The sequence below is a fragment of the Alexandromys fortis genome, unplaced genomic scaffold (genome assembly GCF_014885135.2).
Source record: "Alexandromys fortis isolate MF-2015 unplaced genomic scaffold, M_Fortis_MF-2015_v1.1 scaffold_16, whole genome shotgun sequence".
NCBI classification, from domain to species: Eukaryota; Metazoa; Chordata; class Mammalia; order Rodentia; family Cricetidae; genus Alexandromys; species Alexandromys fortis.
Genome location: NW_026067893.1, coordinates 16,127,760 through 16,143,677, shown reverse-complemented (window position 1 = coordinate 16,143,677; position 15,918 = coordinate 16,127,760). Strand labels below are relative to the sequence as shown.

Sequence of the window (15,918 nt, the reverse complement as noted above, 5' to 3'; positions counted from 1 at the left end):
CGTTAGGGAGCAGATTTATAACTCAAGTCAGGGAATGGATTCACCCTTTTTCAGCATTAACACCGGTCTGCGCGGGAGTTGGGGACAGTTTTCTGTCGTCTCTACAGGACCAAAACCAGGTCTAGCACGCCACTGCTGCCACCAACAAGTCAATGGCATTCCACTTAGCGTCACCACTGAAACGAAGCCCTTCCTCACTTCGGTTCTTTCTTTGTGTGTGCGAATCATTAAAAAGCAATTTCTAGGACAGCCTTCAAGTAGATTAAAAACTCACCGAAATTTTCATGTATCCGGCCAGTTGAGTTTATGGTTTATTTTTTCATAATTGAATAGAAAATGACTGTAGTGCTACATTAAAAAATTAAAAACGGGGCCCTGATTCCATAATTAAACAGCTGCGTGTTGAGACCATGGTGTGAAGTGGTAGAAAAACTGTTGCCTGTTTTACATGTGGAGGAAACGAGCGACTGCTAACACAAAGCTTTCAAAAGTTGCCACGTTTTTCCTTCGGTAATGCAATTACTGTAATGGTTAACACAAGGCTCTTTAACAGCTATAATTTTATTTATTATATATACACGTCTATAAAGCACCCCCCCCCAGGGAATTTGCCACCACTTCAGCAAGATCTGTAATCAAATATCCGATGGGAGGGGCTTGTGATGTGTACTAGGTGATGGAGGTGAACCCAGGCAAACACTTAGGACTAAAACTAAGCCAAACTGCAGTCATATTTACTTTATCTGACAGTAGTTGGCTAGAGTGTCTGATACGAAAACCTATTGTTAACTGAGCAAGAATCTAAGATTTCTAAGATCTTTTCAGACAAGAGAATGCAAATGCCCCCGAACGCGCTAGTAACTGGATACCGAGTGGAACTAGATTCTGTACCCCGATAAGCAGCAGCAGGTCCCGGGGAGTGGGAGGGAGGAAGCGGGCTCCTGCACCGGAGTTTTCCTCCCCTACAGCGGCGAACAGCTGGCAGTCCACAGATCTAAAGTCCTTTCGGGTGCCGGGTGCCGGGTGCCGGGTGCCTGAGCGGGAAAGACAGGCCACCTGAAGGCGGTTGGCCTGCCTGGGAACCTGCTACTTCGAAACCAGTATAAGACAAGACTAAACAACTTGGAAAGAGAAGCTGGAGATGACCAGAACCCCTGCTCTAGACAAAATTCAAAGATCAATCAATCGTAAAAGTCAAGGTGGTGGATAAAAGTCGGAACCGGCGTTGTCCCAGGTTAGTGAGGGGAGAGCAGGTTAGGCCATAGAGCCCCTAGCTGGCACTTTACCAGTCTCCCCACCGGGTCCTCTCAGGTGTAGTCTGGTCCCAGCCTGCTGTGGAGCAGCTTGGCCAGGGTTCTCAAGAGAGAGCGGTCCAGGTGTGTTTTGAGAATACCTAACCAGGTAGTGGCGGCCATAGGATTTGGAGGAGACCCCGCCACGTGCTCTGCAGGTGGGAAGCAGAGAGAAGAGGCCGGAGTGGGCCTAGCGGGCTGCAGCAGGTGTGTGGGTGTGCCACTGAGTTCCTGGCCTTGTTGGACTGGGTTTCACTCAGTCATGAATCTAAGACCAGTTTCTGGAGCAACGTTTAGGTGAGGGCGAAGCAACGCTAGAACGCAAGAAAACAAGCAAGGGGAAATACGCGCTTCCAATGGAAGCAAATAGCTTTTATCTTTTTTGTTCAAATCTTGAAATCACCTGAAAACTTAAAAAAAAAAAATGGAGATCAGAAGGGAACAAGAATTCCTCCGCGACGGTTTTGCCTTGCGGCAGAGCTTGGGGACTGAGACTGGAGCGCGGTTTCCTTCTGGTCCTCTCACTGCCAGCTTGGAGGCGCTCAAAGTCCCCGACCCTGCAGTGCCACGCACTCACCCCACCTCGTTCGCTCGGGATCCACCGCAAAACCAGGCGCACTCTTCCCTCCGCAGACTCGCCTTCTGTAGCGACCGTGGTCCCCGCCTGAGGCTCAAGTCTTAAAAAACGAAAAGGCTCCTGCGGCCTAGAAAGGTTTCGAGGGCCTACCCACAGACGACCATTCCCACTTCCCCCAGGGCACGTGGAGGGAGCTTCGTCCCAGTTTCCCCGGTGGCCCGGGGCGCAGCATTTCCGCTCTCCCCCAAGAGCCCCGCCTCCCTCTCCTCCGAACCCTTTCTCCAGGGCCTGGGGCACCCTCTCCTTCTGCTGTCGCTGGGTTCCACGAGGCCACCCTCCACGTAATCCCTATTCGTGCCGTGTCTACCCGTTTCCCAGGGCGTTATCCTCAGTCCCAGTGCCTTCCAGCCGTCCTTTCCAGTTGAGGCCAGTCTCTCCCAACTGTGCGGTGGGGGGGGGGGGTGAGGAAACAAACAAAAGCCAGGGGCGGTCTGGTGAGGAACCCCCGCGGTGAAACCAGAACCACTCCTCATTTGTTGCTTCCAGGCGTGCTGCCCACGCGTTTTGTTGTTAGCTTCACAATAGGGGCCGCTGCTATTCAGAGGGTTAAGTTATAGGCAGGTGAATGCCAGAAGGTGGTCCCCACCAGGCAGTTTTTAGAGTCTACATATATTCTCCCCACAGAATGCAACCGCTGTCTCAGAAACGCGCCCGAAAGCCAACAGGTAGAGAAATAAGGCGCTTCTGAAAGTTGAGGCCTATCTGTACTCAGGGCCAAGACTTCAGAGGAGGAGAGAGCTGCCCCCACAGCTGGGTTACCTCCGTTCTGAGATCAGAATCGGCTCTCACAACCTCTGCTCTCATAAAGCTGCCCAGTGTGCGACGTGTGCTCCCGCCAGGTCAGGATCAATGTCAACGACTGTTCTGACCTCTGAGGCAGAAAAAGGAAAGTTACACGTTTTGAGCCCTTAGCATTCTTAGACCTGCACTATGCTTCCGGCCTGGTTAGTCCTATTTACCTAGAGCAATTACCTAGAAGAGGGAATTCGGCTCCTTTATATGGCCGAGGAAACTGAGAATGTCAAAGACCCAATATTGACTCAGGCCAGGATTCGAAGCAAGAGCAGCAGACACCAAAGTACTTCATCTGTCTTTCAGATACCTGTTGTCTGCAGCCACTGCAAAGGCGGCAAGGGCAAATGCGACCTGGACCCTGCCCTCAGGGACTGGCAATCTAACTTGACAACCAGGAGGACACACACAACCTGCCATACGTAGCACTAGGTGACGGGGAGTGACAAGTGACATTACTAACGGAGCAAGTTCAGAGGAAGAGGACTTCCGGGCTAGGCGGCCTGGCAGCGATTCCTTGGAGGACGTGGTATTTGAGTAGAGCCTCGGAGAACAGTTTTCCATTCGTGGAACTGAGGATGGAAAAGGCACTCCACGTGGTGAGAACAGCTACAGTAAAGACAAGGTGGGATTTGACGCGTCGCTCATATTTCCACAGATACAGGATTCGTCTCCTGAGGAATCCACCGTCCGCTGTTTACTGGCCAGGAAGTTTTCCTGCCCCGAAGCAGCTGGAAAAGCCAGTCTGTGCCATCCTTCTAGGACTTTGTTGGATCACGGACAGTGAGCCTCTCAAAATTGCCTCTGGTCGGCTAGGTGGAACGGGAATCGATGATTCGGACACCCGGTTCAATAGAGCTCTCCCACAGCGACTTGGACCTCAAGACCCTATTCTAGTCCCTGTCTATTTCTGGTAGCGCAGCAACATCCCACTGGGTGGACGCGGAGGGCGTGGCTCACATATGCCAGAACCAATTAGGAAGGAGGCCAGGATGCCGACCCCGCCCCTCGACGTGACGCACGGCCCCCGGACAGAGGCTTCACAGCCCCGGCCCCAGTCCTTGCAGTGGCTGTAACAAAACCCAGACCCCCAGGTCCCGGCCAATGGAGGCGATTTAGACTGGAGCAGGACCGCGTCTGTCAAAAGCTCGACTCCGCAGCACCGCGGAGTCCAGAGGAAGAGCTGGAGCCGCCGCTCTGCCTCCCCGCCCCCGCCGGGATTTATTGAGTATTTGGACTGGACAATTAAGTGGCCCTGATGATGTTACCAAGCCCGGTCACTTCCACCCCTTTCTCAGTCAAAGACATTTTGAATCTGGAGCAGCAGCAGCATTTCCACGGAGCTCACTTGCAGGCGGAGCTGGAGCAGCACTTCCACTCGGCTCCCTGCATGCTGGCTGCGACTGACGGGACACAGTTTTCTGATGCAGGGGAGGAGGACGAGGAAGAAGAGGGAGAGAAACTATCCTATTTGAACTCACTAGCTGCTGCCGAGGGCCACGGAGATTCAGGTCTCTGTCCACAAAGCTATGTCCATACAGTCCTTCGAGACTCCTGCAGCAGGCCCAAGGAACAAGAAGAGGAGGTTGTGAGAGAACGGAGCCAAAGTGAGTAGGGGGGGAAAGGAAATGCGTCCCTACACCTGGGGCAATGGCTCAGCTCCCATAAACAACCCACAAACCGTGCCAGCATGGCCACCCGCCCCTTTCACGTTTGGCTAGAGTCATGCCTAGCCAGGTTCGAGGACAGCTCTGCAAAGCGCAGGTACCTGAGATGCAGCTAGGGTAGACAGGGGAAAGTGGTGGTTCTGGTGACCCCTCTTCTGCAGAGCAGGGAGGAGCGGGAGCAGCCCCTGAGGGAAAGGAAAGTGGTTTTTACAGCCCGGGTTCAGATAAGCGAGAAGTGACAGGGGCCCAGCGGTTGGGTTCTAACACCGTGGTGTGTGTGTGTTTTCTCAAATACCCCTCTTCTCAAAAAGGAGTCAGTAATCTGGCCATTTTTCTGCTTTATGTGTGCTGAGTTCCAGAATGAGGCTGGGCAGTCACCCCTGCTTTCTTGAAAATGCAGTGCCAGCAGGTTGTGTATTTGGCGTCCTTGCAGACAAGGAACTTTGATGGACTTTACCTTACTTCTGAGCTTGGAGCTAGCACTCTGAAGAGAAGGGATGGTCGGTGTGTGGGAGCACGATCCACTCCAGATGACCGCACCACTCACACCCATGAAGTGAAGGCTTTAAAAAAAAAAAATCCTAGCGTTAGCTTTGTGTCTCAGGCTGCAAGCCAATAGGGTGAGGTAAAGTGAAGAATTTAGCTGGCGTTCTGAATGCTTAACAAACCAGAGGTGGTAGGAAATCGGATAACTGAATAACCCTGCAGGAAATGTCTGAAAGGAAGACAGAATCAAAGAATCTCTTCTCCAAGTGGAGGTTTGATGTGGCTGAGAACAAGGTTTTTTCTCTGTCTGTTCTCCAGGCCTAAAACAGACACAAAACTGTCTAAATTGGTCCATCCAACTTTTTTCCTATGTAAGGTAATATACAAATATTGTTTCACATAGTAGTTTTGATAAGAAAAAATCAGTTCTTAAGTTGCGCCTTACACTTAAGATATTTCCGAGCAGAAAAAAAATTCCTTAATCAACCCGTATATCCCACATCCAGGCTGCCTGTTCCCAATACCAACACGTTCACACCTTCAGGTATCCTTGGTGAGTGGTAGGCAAACGAGTTTGCAAATACTGTTGTTAATGCAGACGCAAGCTTTCATCTTGAAAATAGTTATTAGCGCGTCGAGTCGCACACTTAATCTCTTTTCTCGCAGATACTCAAGTTCTAATAAATGCAAACTAACTACTCCCCACCAAAAGTGACTCCTCCTGGGGAGGTGCTCGGTCTCACGCAGGGCCCTTGAGTACCAGAAACTATGAACTTTCTCCAGATCTAAGCATTTACTATGCGTTGGGGTGCTATACGGGGAGTCTGAACTGGGCTAAGGTCTTGCTTCTCTACGCAGAATGCTGCCAGCTGAAGAAATCTCTAGAAGCGACTGCAGACTGTAAGGCGAACGAGGACGGCGAGAGGCCGAAGCCGCGCAGCCGCCGGAAGCCCCGGGTGCTCTTCTCGCAAGCTCAGGTCTTCGAGCTGGAGCGCAGGTTCAAGCAGCAGCGGTACCTGTCGGCGCCCGAGCGCGAGCACCTCGCCAGCAGTCTGAAGCTCACGTCCACGCAGGTGAAAATCTGGTTCCAGAATCGCAGGTACAAGTGCAAGAGACAGCGGCAGGACAAGTCCCTGGAGCTGGGGACGCACGCGCCGCCGCCGCCACCTCGCCGCGTGGCAGTGCCGGTGCTGGTGCGGGACGGCAAGCCGTGCGTCACGCCCAGCGCGCAGGCCTATGGCTCGCCCTACAGCGTGGGCGCCGGCGCCTATTCCTACAACAGCTTCCCCGCCTACGGCTACGGGAACTCGGCCGCCGCCGCAGCAGCAGCGGCTGCAGCCGCAGCCGCAGCCGCGGCCTACAGCGGCAGCTATGGCTGTGCCTACCCGACAGGCGGTGGCGGCGGCGGGGCCTCGGCAGCGACCACCGCCATGCAGCCCGCCTGCAGCGCCACCGGAGGTGGATCCTTTGTGAACGTGAGCAACCTGGGAGGCTTTGGCAGTGGTGGCGGCGCTCAACCCTTGCACCAGGGCGCCGCAGCCGGGCCGGCGTGCGCACAGGGGACCTTGCAGGGCATCAGGGCTTGGTAAGGACAGGACTGGACACGCGGCGGGCGTCCTACCGCAGCTTGGCGCCGCGGGAATGAGACACGAGAAAGGCCGGACCCAAGGGCCAGGTCCCCTCGTTAAAATAAAATACAGACATGCCGCTCCCCGAGGGGCCAGGGTCGCAGCACACTCTAGGTCTGGGGCTCAGCGGAGAAACGGACGCCCTGGTCCAGTCGTCCAGACTGTCTGAGACAGAAACACGGGCCAGGCTCCAGTGAAGAGGTTGGCCCCCCACCCTGGCTCTGCGGGGAGTGCGGGAGGCTGGAACTCCGACTGTCACTTGCTCTCCGGAAGAGGGCTTTTCTCCTTCGGCCTACACTTGGCCTTCTCGAAGTACGGTCGGTCGGTCGGGGGAACCAGACCAAACAGGAAAATAAAGGAAGAAAATGAAAAGAAAAGAGAAGAAAAACGGAAAAGAAAACTAGTGTGACGGAGAGGAAAATGGGGTAGTGGCTTGAATCTACCGATTCGCAGTCCCTTTTTCTAGCCTGGAGCGCCACAACACAGTGGATTTTCGTTTTCCAGCTGCCTCTCTTCCGAGACAGACTCCGCCCGCATCTCTGGATTGTCAGGGGACTCTTCTTGGAGACCACCACCCCAGTGAGATCGAAAGTTGGGGGAAGGGAGGCAGCTGAGCAAATCCAGGACCTGGAGGCCAGCTTAGGTGTCCCAGGTTGGTTTCCTTTCTGTTTTGTATCCTGTATCAGCACATTATCTCTCTATATAACTATATCCACACGCCGTGTACACACCCGCTGTCATACACTACAGGAGTCAATAAAGAAGGTGCAATATTTCTGAACTGTTTGACTTTGCTTCAGACTTGTTTAGCCCCAAAGACTGCGGAGCGCCCCCCCCCCCTTAAGCAGGGCGGGAAGTGAGGAAAAGCACCCTGGGCATCTTGGCCTGGTGCTCCTGAGCCAGGCCCCAGGCTGCTAGTTTGGTCTCTTCATCGCTTTGTTCATTAATTTCTCTTTAGTGTTGTGGGCCGAACAGGCTGGAGGGAGGCTCTGGGTCTTCTGAGGTCCAAGACTTTGTAATCCCCCACCCACCGCTACATTTTATCCAGATGCACTGACTTGGTGCGGGGACCTGCCTCGGTCAAGCGGAGACTCTGCCTCACTTCGAGGGTCTCCAAGATAGACGAAAAGCTCGCCTCCAGGCTCAGCCTTGGGTGGCTCCTTTCTCGGCCACCACCCGGCCTTCCAGCGCGCCCTGGGGCGCTACATTGCGCCCCGCCGGGGCCGAGCTCTCCCCCTCGGCCGCCCTCCCTTCTCCCCCGGCGGCCGCGGCTTTATGCGGCTCCTTGTCACTTGCGGAGAATGCCTGTGCGAGGCCTGTGCTGCCACACGGCCGATTGTGAGCGTGCCAAGGCGGGTGAATGGGGAGGCCTCTGAGCGCCGCGCCATTGTGGGGCCGGGTCTGGCTGAAAGGCGGCTCCGGGCCGGGAAGGTGCGGAAAGAATGGCTTTTTATTGGAGTCCCGAACAAAAGGTGTGGTAGGAAGGCGAGGTCCCCTGTGCGAACAAAAACCCCAGCGCGTCGGATTGACGTCCCCCCCAGCTCCCCATTGCTTCTCAGAGCGGGGGCTTTGTGCAACAGTCTGCTCAACAGAGGGACGGAGAAATGCGCGGGGGTTTTGTTCCCCGATTTTTTTGTGTGTGGGGGAAAGGGGCGGCCGGGGGGCCGGGGGCTGGGCGGGCAACAGGGAGGGGCACTCTGATTAGGCCGGGCGGGCCGGGGCGCGGAGAGGTTCAGCGGGAGTCGGCTGTCTGAATGCAGGGTCATTATTGCTACAAGTTTAGCAATTTCGCCCTTGCCGGAGGGGGTGGGGGCTGTTAGGTTGCTGCCAGGCCGCTAGTCTGGGGAGCTAGAGAGACCCAAGGGCGGGAGGGGGGGAGGGAAAGTGAGAATGAAACAGGCAGACAGGCCAGAGAGAGCCCCCAAACCCTCTGACCGCCCAGGACGTACTTGGCCCCATCCCCGAAGGGCCTAGCTCTGAGGCTGTAGAAGGGGTTGGAGGGAGGAGGAAGACCCTGCTCCTCTTTGCTCTCTGGTACCTGGACGACCCCAGGGCTGGGATCGAGTTAGTGGACTAGACTCCTGGACACTCAGTCATTGCGGTATGTTGGAACCCTTCCTCCTGCCACCCCTTGAGCCACCTTCTTACCAAACTCCCGGTCCTCTTGGGCTTATTTAGCCGCGAGTTTCTTAAGCTGTAGGCTGGAGGAGGAAGTCTCGTTTTCTCACCATCTAGAAAAGATTCATTCATTGATTCATTCACTCGACTGTATACATCTAGAACCTGTTTATTCTCACTGTTCTAGATGCTGGGAATGGAGATAGTAGGAAACCAGTATTCACAGATTCCTCAATTCACTTCTGAGTATGTTGAGTTGGGTGGTAGGGCGTGACAACCTATGTGGGGTTTTTGGCTTTATTTTTAAAACAGTTGGTAGAATCTAAAGTGTCAATAGAATAAAATGCTAAGAATTGAAGTCCTTTGATAGAAGAGTCAGGAAGACACCTTTCAGATGATAGCTCACTAGGAAAAGGGAAAAAGAAACCACCCCAGCAGCCGTGACCTCTCACTCACAAAGCCCCTGCACCGCAAAGTCTTCCATTTCTCTGGGACAGCATCCTCATCTTTCTGGTAAATTCCTGCTTCAAGGTCAGACGTCCCTGAACCCCTCAAATAGAGGTGATCACACCCCCATCTGTGCCACCAGAGACTTAGGTACTTTCCAGTATCCAAACGTTGTGTGGTGTGAGGACAGTTTTTTCTCTGTCCTTCCATGGAAGGTCATGGAGGGTCAAGCTGGCATCTCTGAGGCAGACATGACCGCAAGACTTTTGTGGGCTCAGAGAGTTTTGTAGATAGACTCCTTCATCAGCTCCTTTGGTGAGCAACAGGAAGGCAGGTGACCCTCCCAGGTGGAGTCAAGCTGTGACCTTGGTTTTGGATGTGAGGGAAATGGGGGAAGGGGCGGTCTTGGCTTACCTGTGCCTGGGCAGGACACCCATCAGCTCATCCTGAAATACTGGAACCAGGGTCTGCTTTCTGTTTTCTTAGGCACTGTGCTGTGAGGGAGTCCCTGTCTCCTCAGGTATCACACTTGCCCCTACAGCTCAGATGTAAGCAAGGAGGCTTGGAACTTGGTGGTGGCCTTGAGGTTAGGGCAGGACTTGGAAATGAGGAAGAGTGAGGGCTGGGATTCCCTGCAGTCTCTAGATGATGCTAGCCCGGTTCAGCCAGCTCACTCCCAGCAAGGAGCCTGTGCTAGGGGAGCTGAAGTCTCTAGGAGCAGCATCCTTGCTCCACTGGAATTGCCTAGGGAGCTACACACACACACACACACACACACACACACACACACACACACATACACACACACACACACACACACACACACACACACACACACTCCTGCATCTGGGCTGTGGATTCCCAATGCTCCTAGCACCTGACCCTCACCTTCCCCGCAGGCTTCCTCCTGTCCAGTCAGTCTTCCTTGAATCTGCATCCTCTTAGATTCTAGAAGAGGAATGTGGTCCTCAAAGAGGAAACACAGCTGGGCCTATGTACTGACTTCCTTGTGGTTTACTTTGCGTGTCTTAAGATAATTAAAACTAGACTGGACCAGCCCCTTCCAGCCCCCTACCCCACTCTGGAAACCTGATTACACCAAATATAAATAGCTCTCACTACTTTGTTAAAGGATTTCCTTCATTGCCGGGGTTCCAGAGCCAGGGACAACAGAGAGTGAAAACCTTTGACCAATGTAGCATCATTCAGTCCCCTGAGTGTGTGTGTGTGTGTGTGTGTGTGTGTGTGTGTGTGTATGTTGGGTGGGGTAGGGGAGATGGAAGGGCAGAGAAGATCTTTCTAAAGCTACTGCCCCACAAGACTGTTCTACAAGCCTAGAGGAATCACACACACACACACAGAGAGAGAGAGAGAGAGAGAGAGAGAGAGAGAGAGAGAGAGAGAGAGAGAGAGCTAATACAGTATAAACACTCTTCACAGTGACTTACGCCACACCAGACTTAGGAGGTGAGTAGGCAGGGGTGGGAGGAAGATGGTTCTTACTGGCCAGTCAGATCAGGTTCCTGCAGAAGCGGTCTCTATTCTAATCTCAAAGCAGACCACTACAAGTAGTACCTACTACCTGGAGCACACTAGGGGCACATTGAACCTCAGTTTCCTCCCTGAATGGACCTCTCAGTGTCTTTTTGATTTTTTAAAGTTTTATTTATTAGCATGAATACAGGGTTCTTCCTGCAAGTTAGTCAGCTCTCATTATAGATGGTTGTGAGCCACCATGTGGTTGCTGGGAATTGAATTTAGGACCAATGGGAGAGCAGTCTTAACCTCTGAGCCATCTCTCCGGTCTCCAGTTTCTTTTTTAGAATCTACAATAAAGTGCACAAATAGGAATGCACAAATCAGCGAATGGCCATAAACACTCAGGTACGAATCACCTTGGCTTTGAAAAATTAAAGAGATGGCCCAGAAATAAAAGAGACCTAGTTCAAACCTGTACCGACCAAGGCAAGGGCTTGCAGCTGTGTAGGCTGAGAACCAGGCTTCCAGAGTGCAGGATTCCACTTAGCAAGCTCATACCCCCAGCTGTGCCATCGCGAGTGAGCTCGAGGAACTGTCCCTAACTCTCTCTCTCTCTCTCTCTTTTTTTTTTTCTGTCCCTAACTCTTAACAAAGAATCTAACCCGTGGGGGGCGGGGGCGGGGGAGGGGTAAGACCCAGGCGAAAGGACTCCCGGGCCCCGAGTCCTCTTAGCCCATCACTACAGCAGAAATGGGTCCTGTAGAGAAACAGGGGCCCGCTGTTGGTTGCTTACCGATCAAAAGACAAACCTGTCTGAGGCCACGCGCAGCTCTGTAGGGTGGGGCTGGGGGGGCGGGCGCTTCCGTGGAAAACCGCCTGCAGAGGCGGGAAGGTTCGAGGACGGAGTCTTCCTACTTGTTCTTGGCTTCTGGGTTCAGAGTCTCAGAGGGGACTTCCTGGCCACCCGCTCCCAACTCTAGGACCCTGGAAGGACGTAGTGTGAGTGGACACCGCTCATACCCCGCCTCTGTCCGGCTCTGTAAGGGAGAGGCTGGATCATCGGGTCCCCCAGCCGCAGATGCTTGGACGGTCACTGGACGGTCGTAGGCTGCGTGGGGAGTGCACCAACGAGACCCGAGGGCCTGACCGAGGCAGCGCCGGGACTGGAAGGTCACGGCAACCTGACCGCTACCACCTGGGAGAGGAGCCAGGCCAGCACCTTGCAGAGGTAGGAATCCGGGGTGCGGTGCCACATGCGAGGGCAGGCTGTGGTGGAGAGGCATCCTGAGAGCGCTGTGACCTCAAAAGCACGTTAGCTGTGTTGAAGGAACACCTCCCCTACCTGGACTGTAGCTACCAGATAAATAGCAGCGATGTTTTCTGAAGGAGCATTTTGAAAACAGAAGAAGCATACAGGAGAAAGGGCGTAACAAAGAAAAAGATACAGTAAACTGCTCACACCCAGGCAGAGAACTAACGCGGCCAGTGCTGTCAAATCCCGACCGCGGGGACTACAGACTTCCTGAGTCCGGGTTTGTAGCGCTGTAGAGTAGTTTCGCCCGAGGACGTGGCCGAGAGGAAATCGCCTGTATGCATTATGTGCTTGGGTTTGGTTTGCAAGGTTTATCCATACCGCTGCATGTTGACAGGCAGTTCATTCAAACTACTTTAAAGTGTTTGATACGCCACAACTCGCCATTCCATCACTGATAGGCAAGTGGATGAGTTTAGAGTTTGGGGCTGTTGTAGAAAGTACTCAGTGGGCAGAGGCAGGTGAATCTCTGTGAGCTCCAGGGCTGCTTGGTCTTTGTACAAAGTTCCAGGACAGCCAGGGATGTTACACAGAGAAACCCTGTCTCGAAAACAATAAACAACAAAACAAACAAAAAGCCAAAAAAAAAAAAATGCTCCTGAAATTTATTTATTTATTTAGACAGGGTTTCACTGTGCAGTTCTGGCTGTTCTGGAATTCTTTGTGTAGACCAGGCTAGCCTTGAATTCCTCTGCTTCCTGAGTGCTGAGATTAAAGGTGTGCACCACTATGTCTGATTGGATAGAAATATTCTATGTGGGTGCTGTCCAATATAGTTTTGGGGGCACGTGAGAATGTGATTAGGTGTGACTGAAGAATTGGATTTGAATTTTTTTCAGCATTGCAATTAATTTAAACTTAAAAACATTTCAAATGGCTAGGGTTACTGTGTTAGCATAATCCTAGTCCACCTTTGGTGATTTTAATGCACACTTGGTATCTACCTAGGGTTGTAATTTCAAGCTTTAAAAGATGTTAACTGTGCAGTCTCAAACCCTGGGACAAATGACTGAGGTGCCTGTTTAAGGTACCAAAGTGGACCTGGCAGCCAGGTTCTCTCAGCTTCCAAAGTCCCTACCTGTTACAGGGTATGGCTGGCATAGCCCCCCACCCCCCACCCCTGCACATTGCCCTTTCCCCAGAGGCTCTTCCCTTTACAATCCAGCCTTTAGGGCTGCTCACCCCTTTGGTACCTTTGCCCTCTTGACTGCTGAACCTCTTTCCTGTTCCCTCTGTCCCCTCCCCCTTTCCCCTCTGCCTGCAGGCTCCCTCTCAGTCTGGTCACATCTACCCTGGCCTCTCCCAGATGTCCCCTCCTCTGGCTAGGCTCTCCCACACATCCACAGGAGCCTCCTCCTCCACCACACCGAGGAGCAGTTCTGTGCTTTCCTTTTTATTTCATTTTCCCCATTCATTAACCAAGCTTGCTTGCTTGTTCTTCCTTTCCTTTCCTTTTCTTTCTTTTCTTTTCTTTTCTTTTCTTTTCTTTTCTTTTCTTTTCTTTAGGGTGAGTCCTGTTGTGTGAACCAGCTTCATATTCAAGATCTTCCTGCCTCAGCCTCCCGAGTGCTGGATTACAGGCATGTCCTGCCATGCTACCACACATGTTTCTGTAGTGAGTTGCACCCGTTTACAAGCCCTCCTCCAGAAGCACCCAGTAGCTCATGTGTGTTTTCCATTCCCTGAAAAAAGGTACAAAAAGTCCCCTTGGATCATCCTGAGGGAGAGGTACAAATTAGTTCCCAGTCCACATAAAGTAGCCAGAACTCACTCCACCCCAGTGTCTACTGGTGGATTCAGGCTTGGTGTGGGTATGTCCTACTGTTCCTGTCACACATGGTGAGTCACTCACAGAAGGGTTCAAAGGTCAAATGTGTTGTTAAGTTAGATGCAGTCCTGAGATTAGTTGTAATTTGTTATACATTCAAGATCTAGCCAATTTCAGCTAGGAATTGCTAACGACCACCTCTCCTCAGATTCCAAATTCTGTCTGGTTGAACCGTTCAGCTTCTCTGGGGTCTTAAATAGCACGCTGCGGACTGTTTGGCGTGTGTTAGATGAAAGAATGCATAACTGGAGAACTGACCCGGAGCTGTGGTTTCTGCCCCCCCCCCCCATTTCTGACTCCTGTGGGCGTCTCTCCTTCTTCCCTTATCCCCTGAAGAAGAGAGTGTCAAAGCTGAAGGGATCAACTAACTCAATTTAGAAGGTGAGAAAATGGCCTGAGAGAGAGGCTCTCTCCCCCGGGTCACTAGGCCTCTCTAAGGTGCAATTCGCAATTCAGTGTTTCCCCATAGTCCACTGCTTCCTTTTCTAGTCCCCAGATTTCTGTCTTTCTCCTGTCTTACTTTCCGAGTGCAGACAGAGCTCTGAGGGGGAGACCTTGGGCATTCTAGGTCAGTTTAGATCTCTCTGCGCTCTGTATGTCCCCACTTTGTGTTCATGCTGTACGAGATACCTGTGTGACACACACCCTCACACATACACCCTGGGGTTGTGAGCATATAGATGAATGTGTGACTATCATGCTTGACTGTCTGGGATAAACACAGCCTCCACCAGGAAGCTACCATTTAAAAATCTCTCTATGGGGGCTAGGCAGGGTAGCGGTGGCATACGCCTTCGATCCCAGCACTCCAGAGGCAGAGGCAGGTGGATCTCTGAGTTTGAGGCCAGGTTGGTTTACAAAGTGAGTTCGAGGACAGCCAAAGCTGTGACACAGAGAAGCCCTGTCTTGAAAACAAACAAGCAAACAAAACAAAAAATTTCTATGGTGTGTGTGTATCTGTATGTGTGTGTTCAAATACACTTCTAAAAGGTTTTCTCTGGTCTAGAAACATGGTGGGTCTTACCACAGTTCTATTCCTTAAAATGTCAGACCATATTCTAGACATTCTAGAATAGCATTTCACAACCTGTGGGTGGCGATGCCTTGGCAGCAAACAAACTTTCCACAGGGGTCACCTAAGACTCTTGGAAAACACAGATATTTATAACAATAGCAAAACTACAGTTATGAAATAGCAGCAAAAAAATTTTTATGGTTGGGGTTCCCACAAGATGTGAAACCCCAAATCACAGCAGCTCTTTGTAGATGCAAAAACAGAGGCTCAGGGAGGCAACGCAACTTACTCTAGGCCAGAGGCTATCTATCGCCAGAACCAGGAGATGAATGATTTCTCCAGAAGACACATGCTGACCAGCTCTTCTGCCCATGTCCTCCTCAACAGTTGCCCTGATGACCCCTTAGGGAAGAACTGCACCCAGGTCTTGGCTCTATCGATGACGTCACCTGTTCTGCATCCTGTGACTGATAGCTGATCCCTGCCAGTGCCCTCTAGTGGGCTCAAGGAGGGTCCCCAACACTCTCTAGTTGGTTTCAGAAGGTGTCAGCACCCCCTGGTGTTGTCCAGAGATCCAGATTGCAGCCCCCTTACCCAGTCTCCCCAGGCTTGACTGGGCTGTTCTTTAAGAAAGGATCTAAGGGGCTGGAGAGATGGCTCAGTGGTTAAGAGCATTGCCTGCTCCTCCAAAGGTCCTGAGTTCAATTCCTAGTAACCACATGGTGGCTCACAACCATCTGTAATGAGATCTGGTGGCCTCTTCAGGCATACATGTAGACAGAATATTGTATACATAGTAAATAAATAACTTTTTTAAAAAAAGGCTCTAAGATTTGGGGTCCCATTTTAGTGACCAGAATAGGGTAGAATGTGGCCACAGTCCCAAATTCCTTTTTGGAGAGCAAGCAAAGTCATCTGACTTGAGTCTACAGCTGAGATCAAGTCTTAGATCTCTTAGTCCCCTGTTTCAGGACAGGTGCCCAGCCTGGAGTCACACTAAGTTCTGGAATTTATTATCCCACCTGACCTTGAGAAGGTCTCGGGACAGGAGAGATGGCTCAGTGGTTAAGCATACTGGCTGTTCTTCCAGAGGACCTAAGTTCAATTCCCAGCACCTACATGGCAGCTCACAGTTGTCTGTGGCTACAGTTCCAGGGGATCCAACACCTTCACAAAGACATATGTGCAGGCAAAACACCAACACACTTAAAATAAAA

The 15,918-nt window shown here is 52.0% G+C and overlaps 1 protein-coding gene and 1 long non-coding RNA gene across 2 annotated transcripts; one reads left to right on the top strand and one right to left on the bottom strand.

The window, feature by feature from the left end:
• Nucleotides 1-2,092: 2,092 nt before the first annotated feature.
• LOC126506258 (uncharacterized) lies at nucleotides 2,093-3,599 on the bottom strand. Its single transcript, XR_007593156.1, has 3 exons — nucleotides 3,185-3,599; nucleotides 2,689-2,800; nucleotides 2,093-2,310 (listed from the first exon to the last, which is right to left on the bottom strand). It is a non-coding gene; the product is annotated as an uncharacterized lncRNA (long non-coding RNA).
• A 203-nt stretch (nucleotides 3,600-3,802) lies between these two features.
• Nkx2-3 (NK2 homeobox 3) lies at nucleotides 3,803-7,230 on the top strand. Its single transcript, XM_050147998.1, has 2 exons — nucleotides 3,803-4,328; nucleotides 5,733-7,230. The coding sequence occupies exons 1-2, from the start codon at nucleotides 3,980-3,982 to the stop codon at nucleotides 6,461-6,463; spliced, it is 1,080 nt and encodes a 359-aa protein (XP_050003955.1). The 5' UTR covers nucleotides 3,803-3,979; the 3' UTR covers nucleotides 6,464-7,230.
• The last annotated feature ends 8,688 nt before the right edge of the window (nucleotides 7,231-15,918 follow it).

Bases quoted from the DNA above. Each gene is read 5' to 3' on its own strand.
- Nkx2-3 (XM_050147998.1), top strand. From the start codon at position 3,980: ATGATGTTACCAAGCCCGGTCACTTCCACCCCTTTCTCAGTCAAAGAC. The intron at 4,329-5,732 runs GTGAGTAGGGGG...TTCTCTACGCAG, and splicing joins TGTGAGAGAACGGAGCCAAA to AATGCTGCCAGCTGAAGAAA.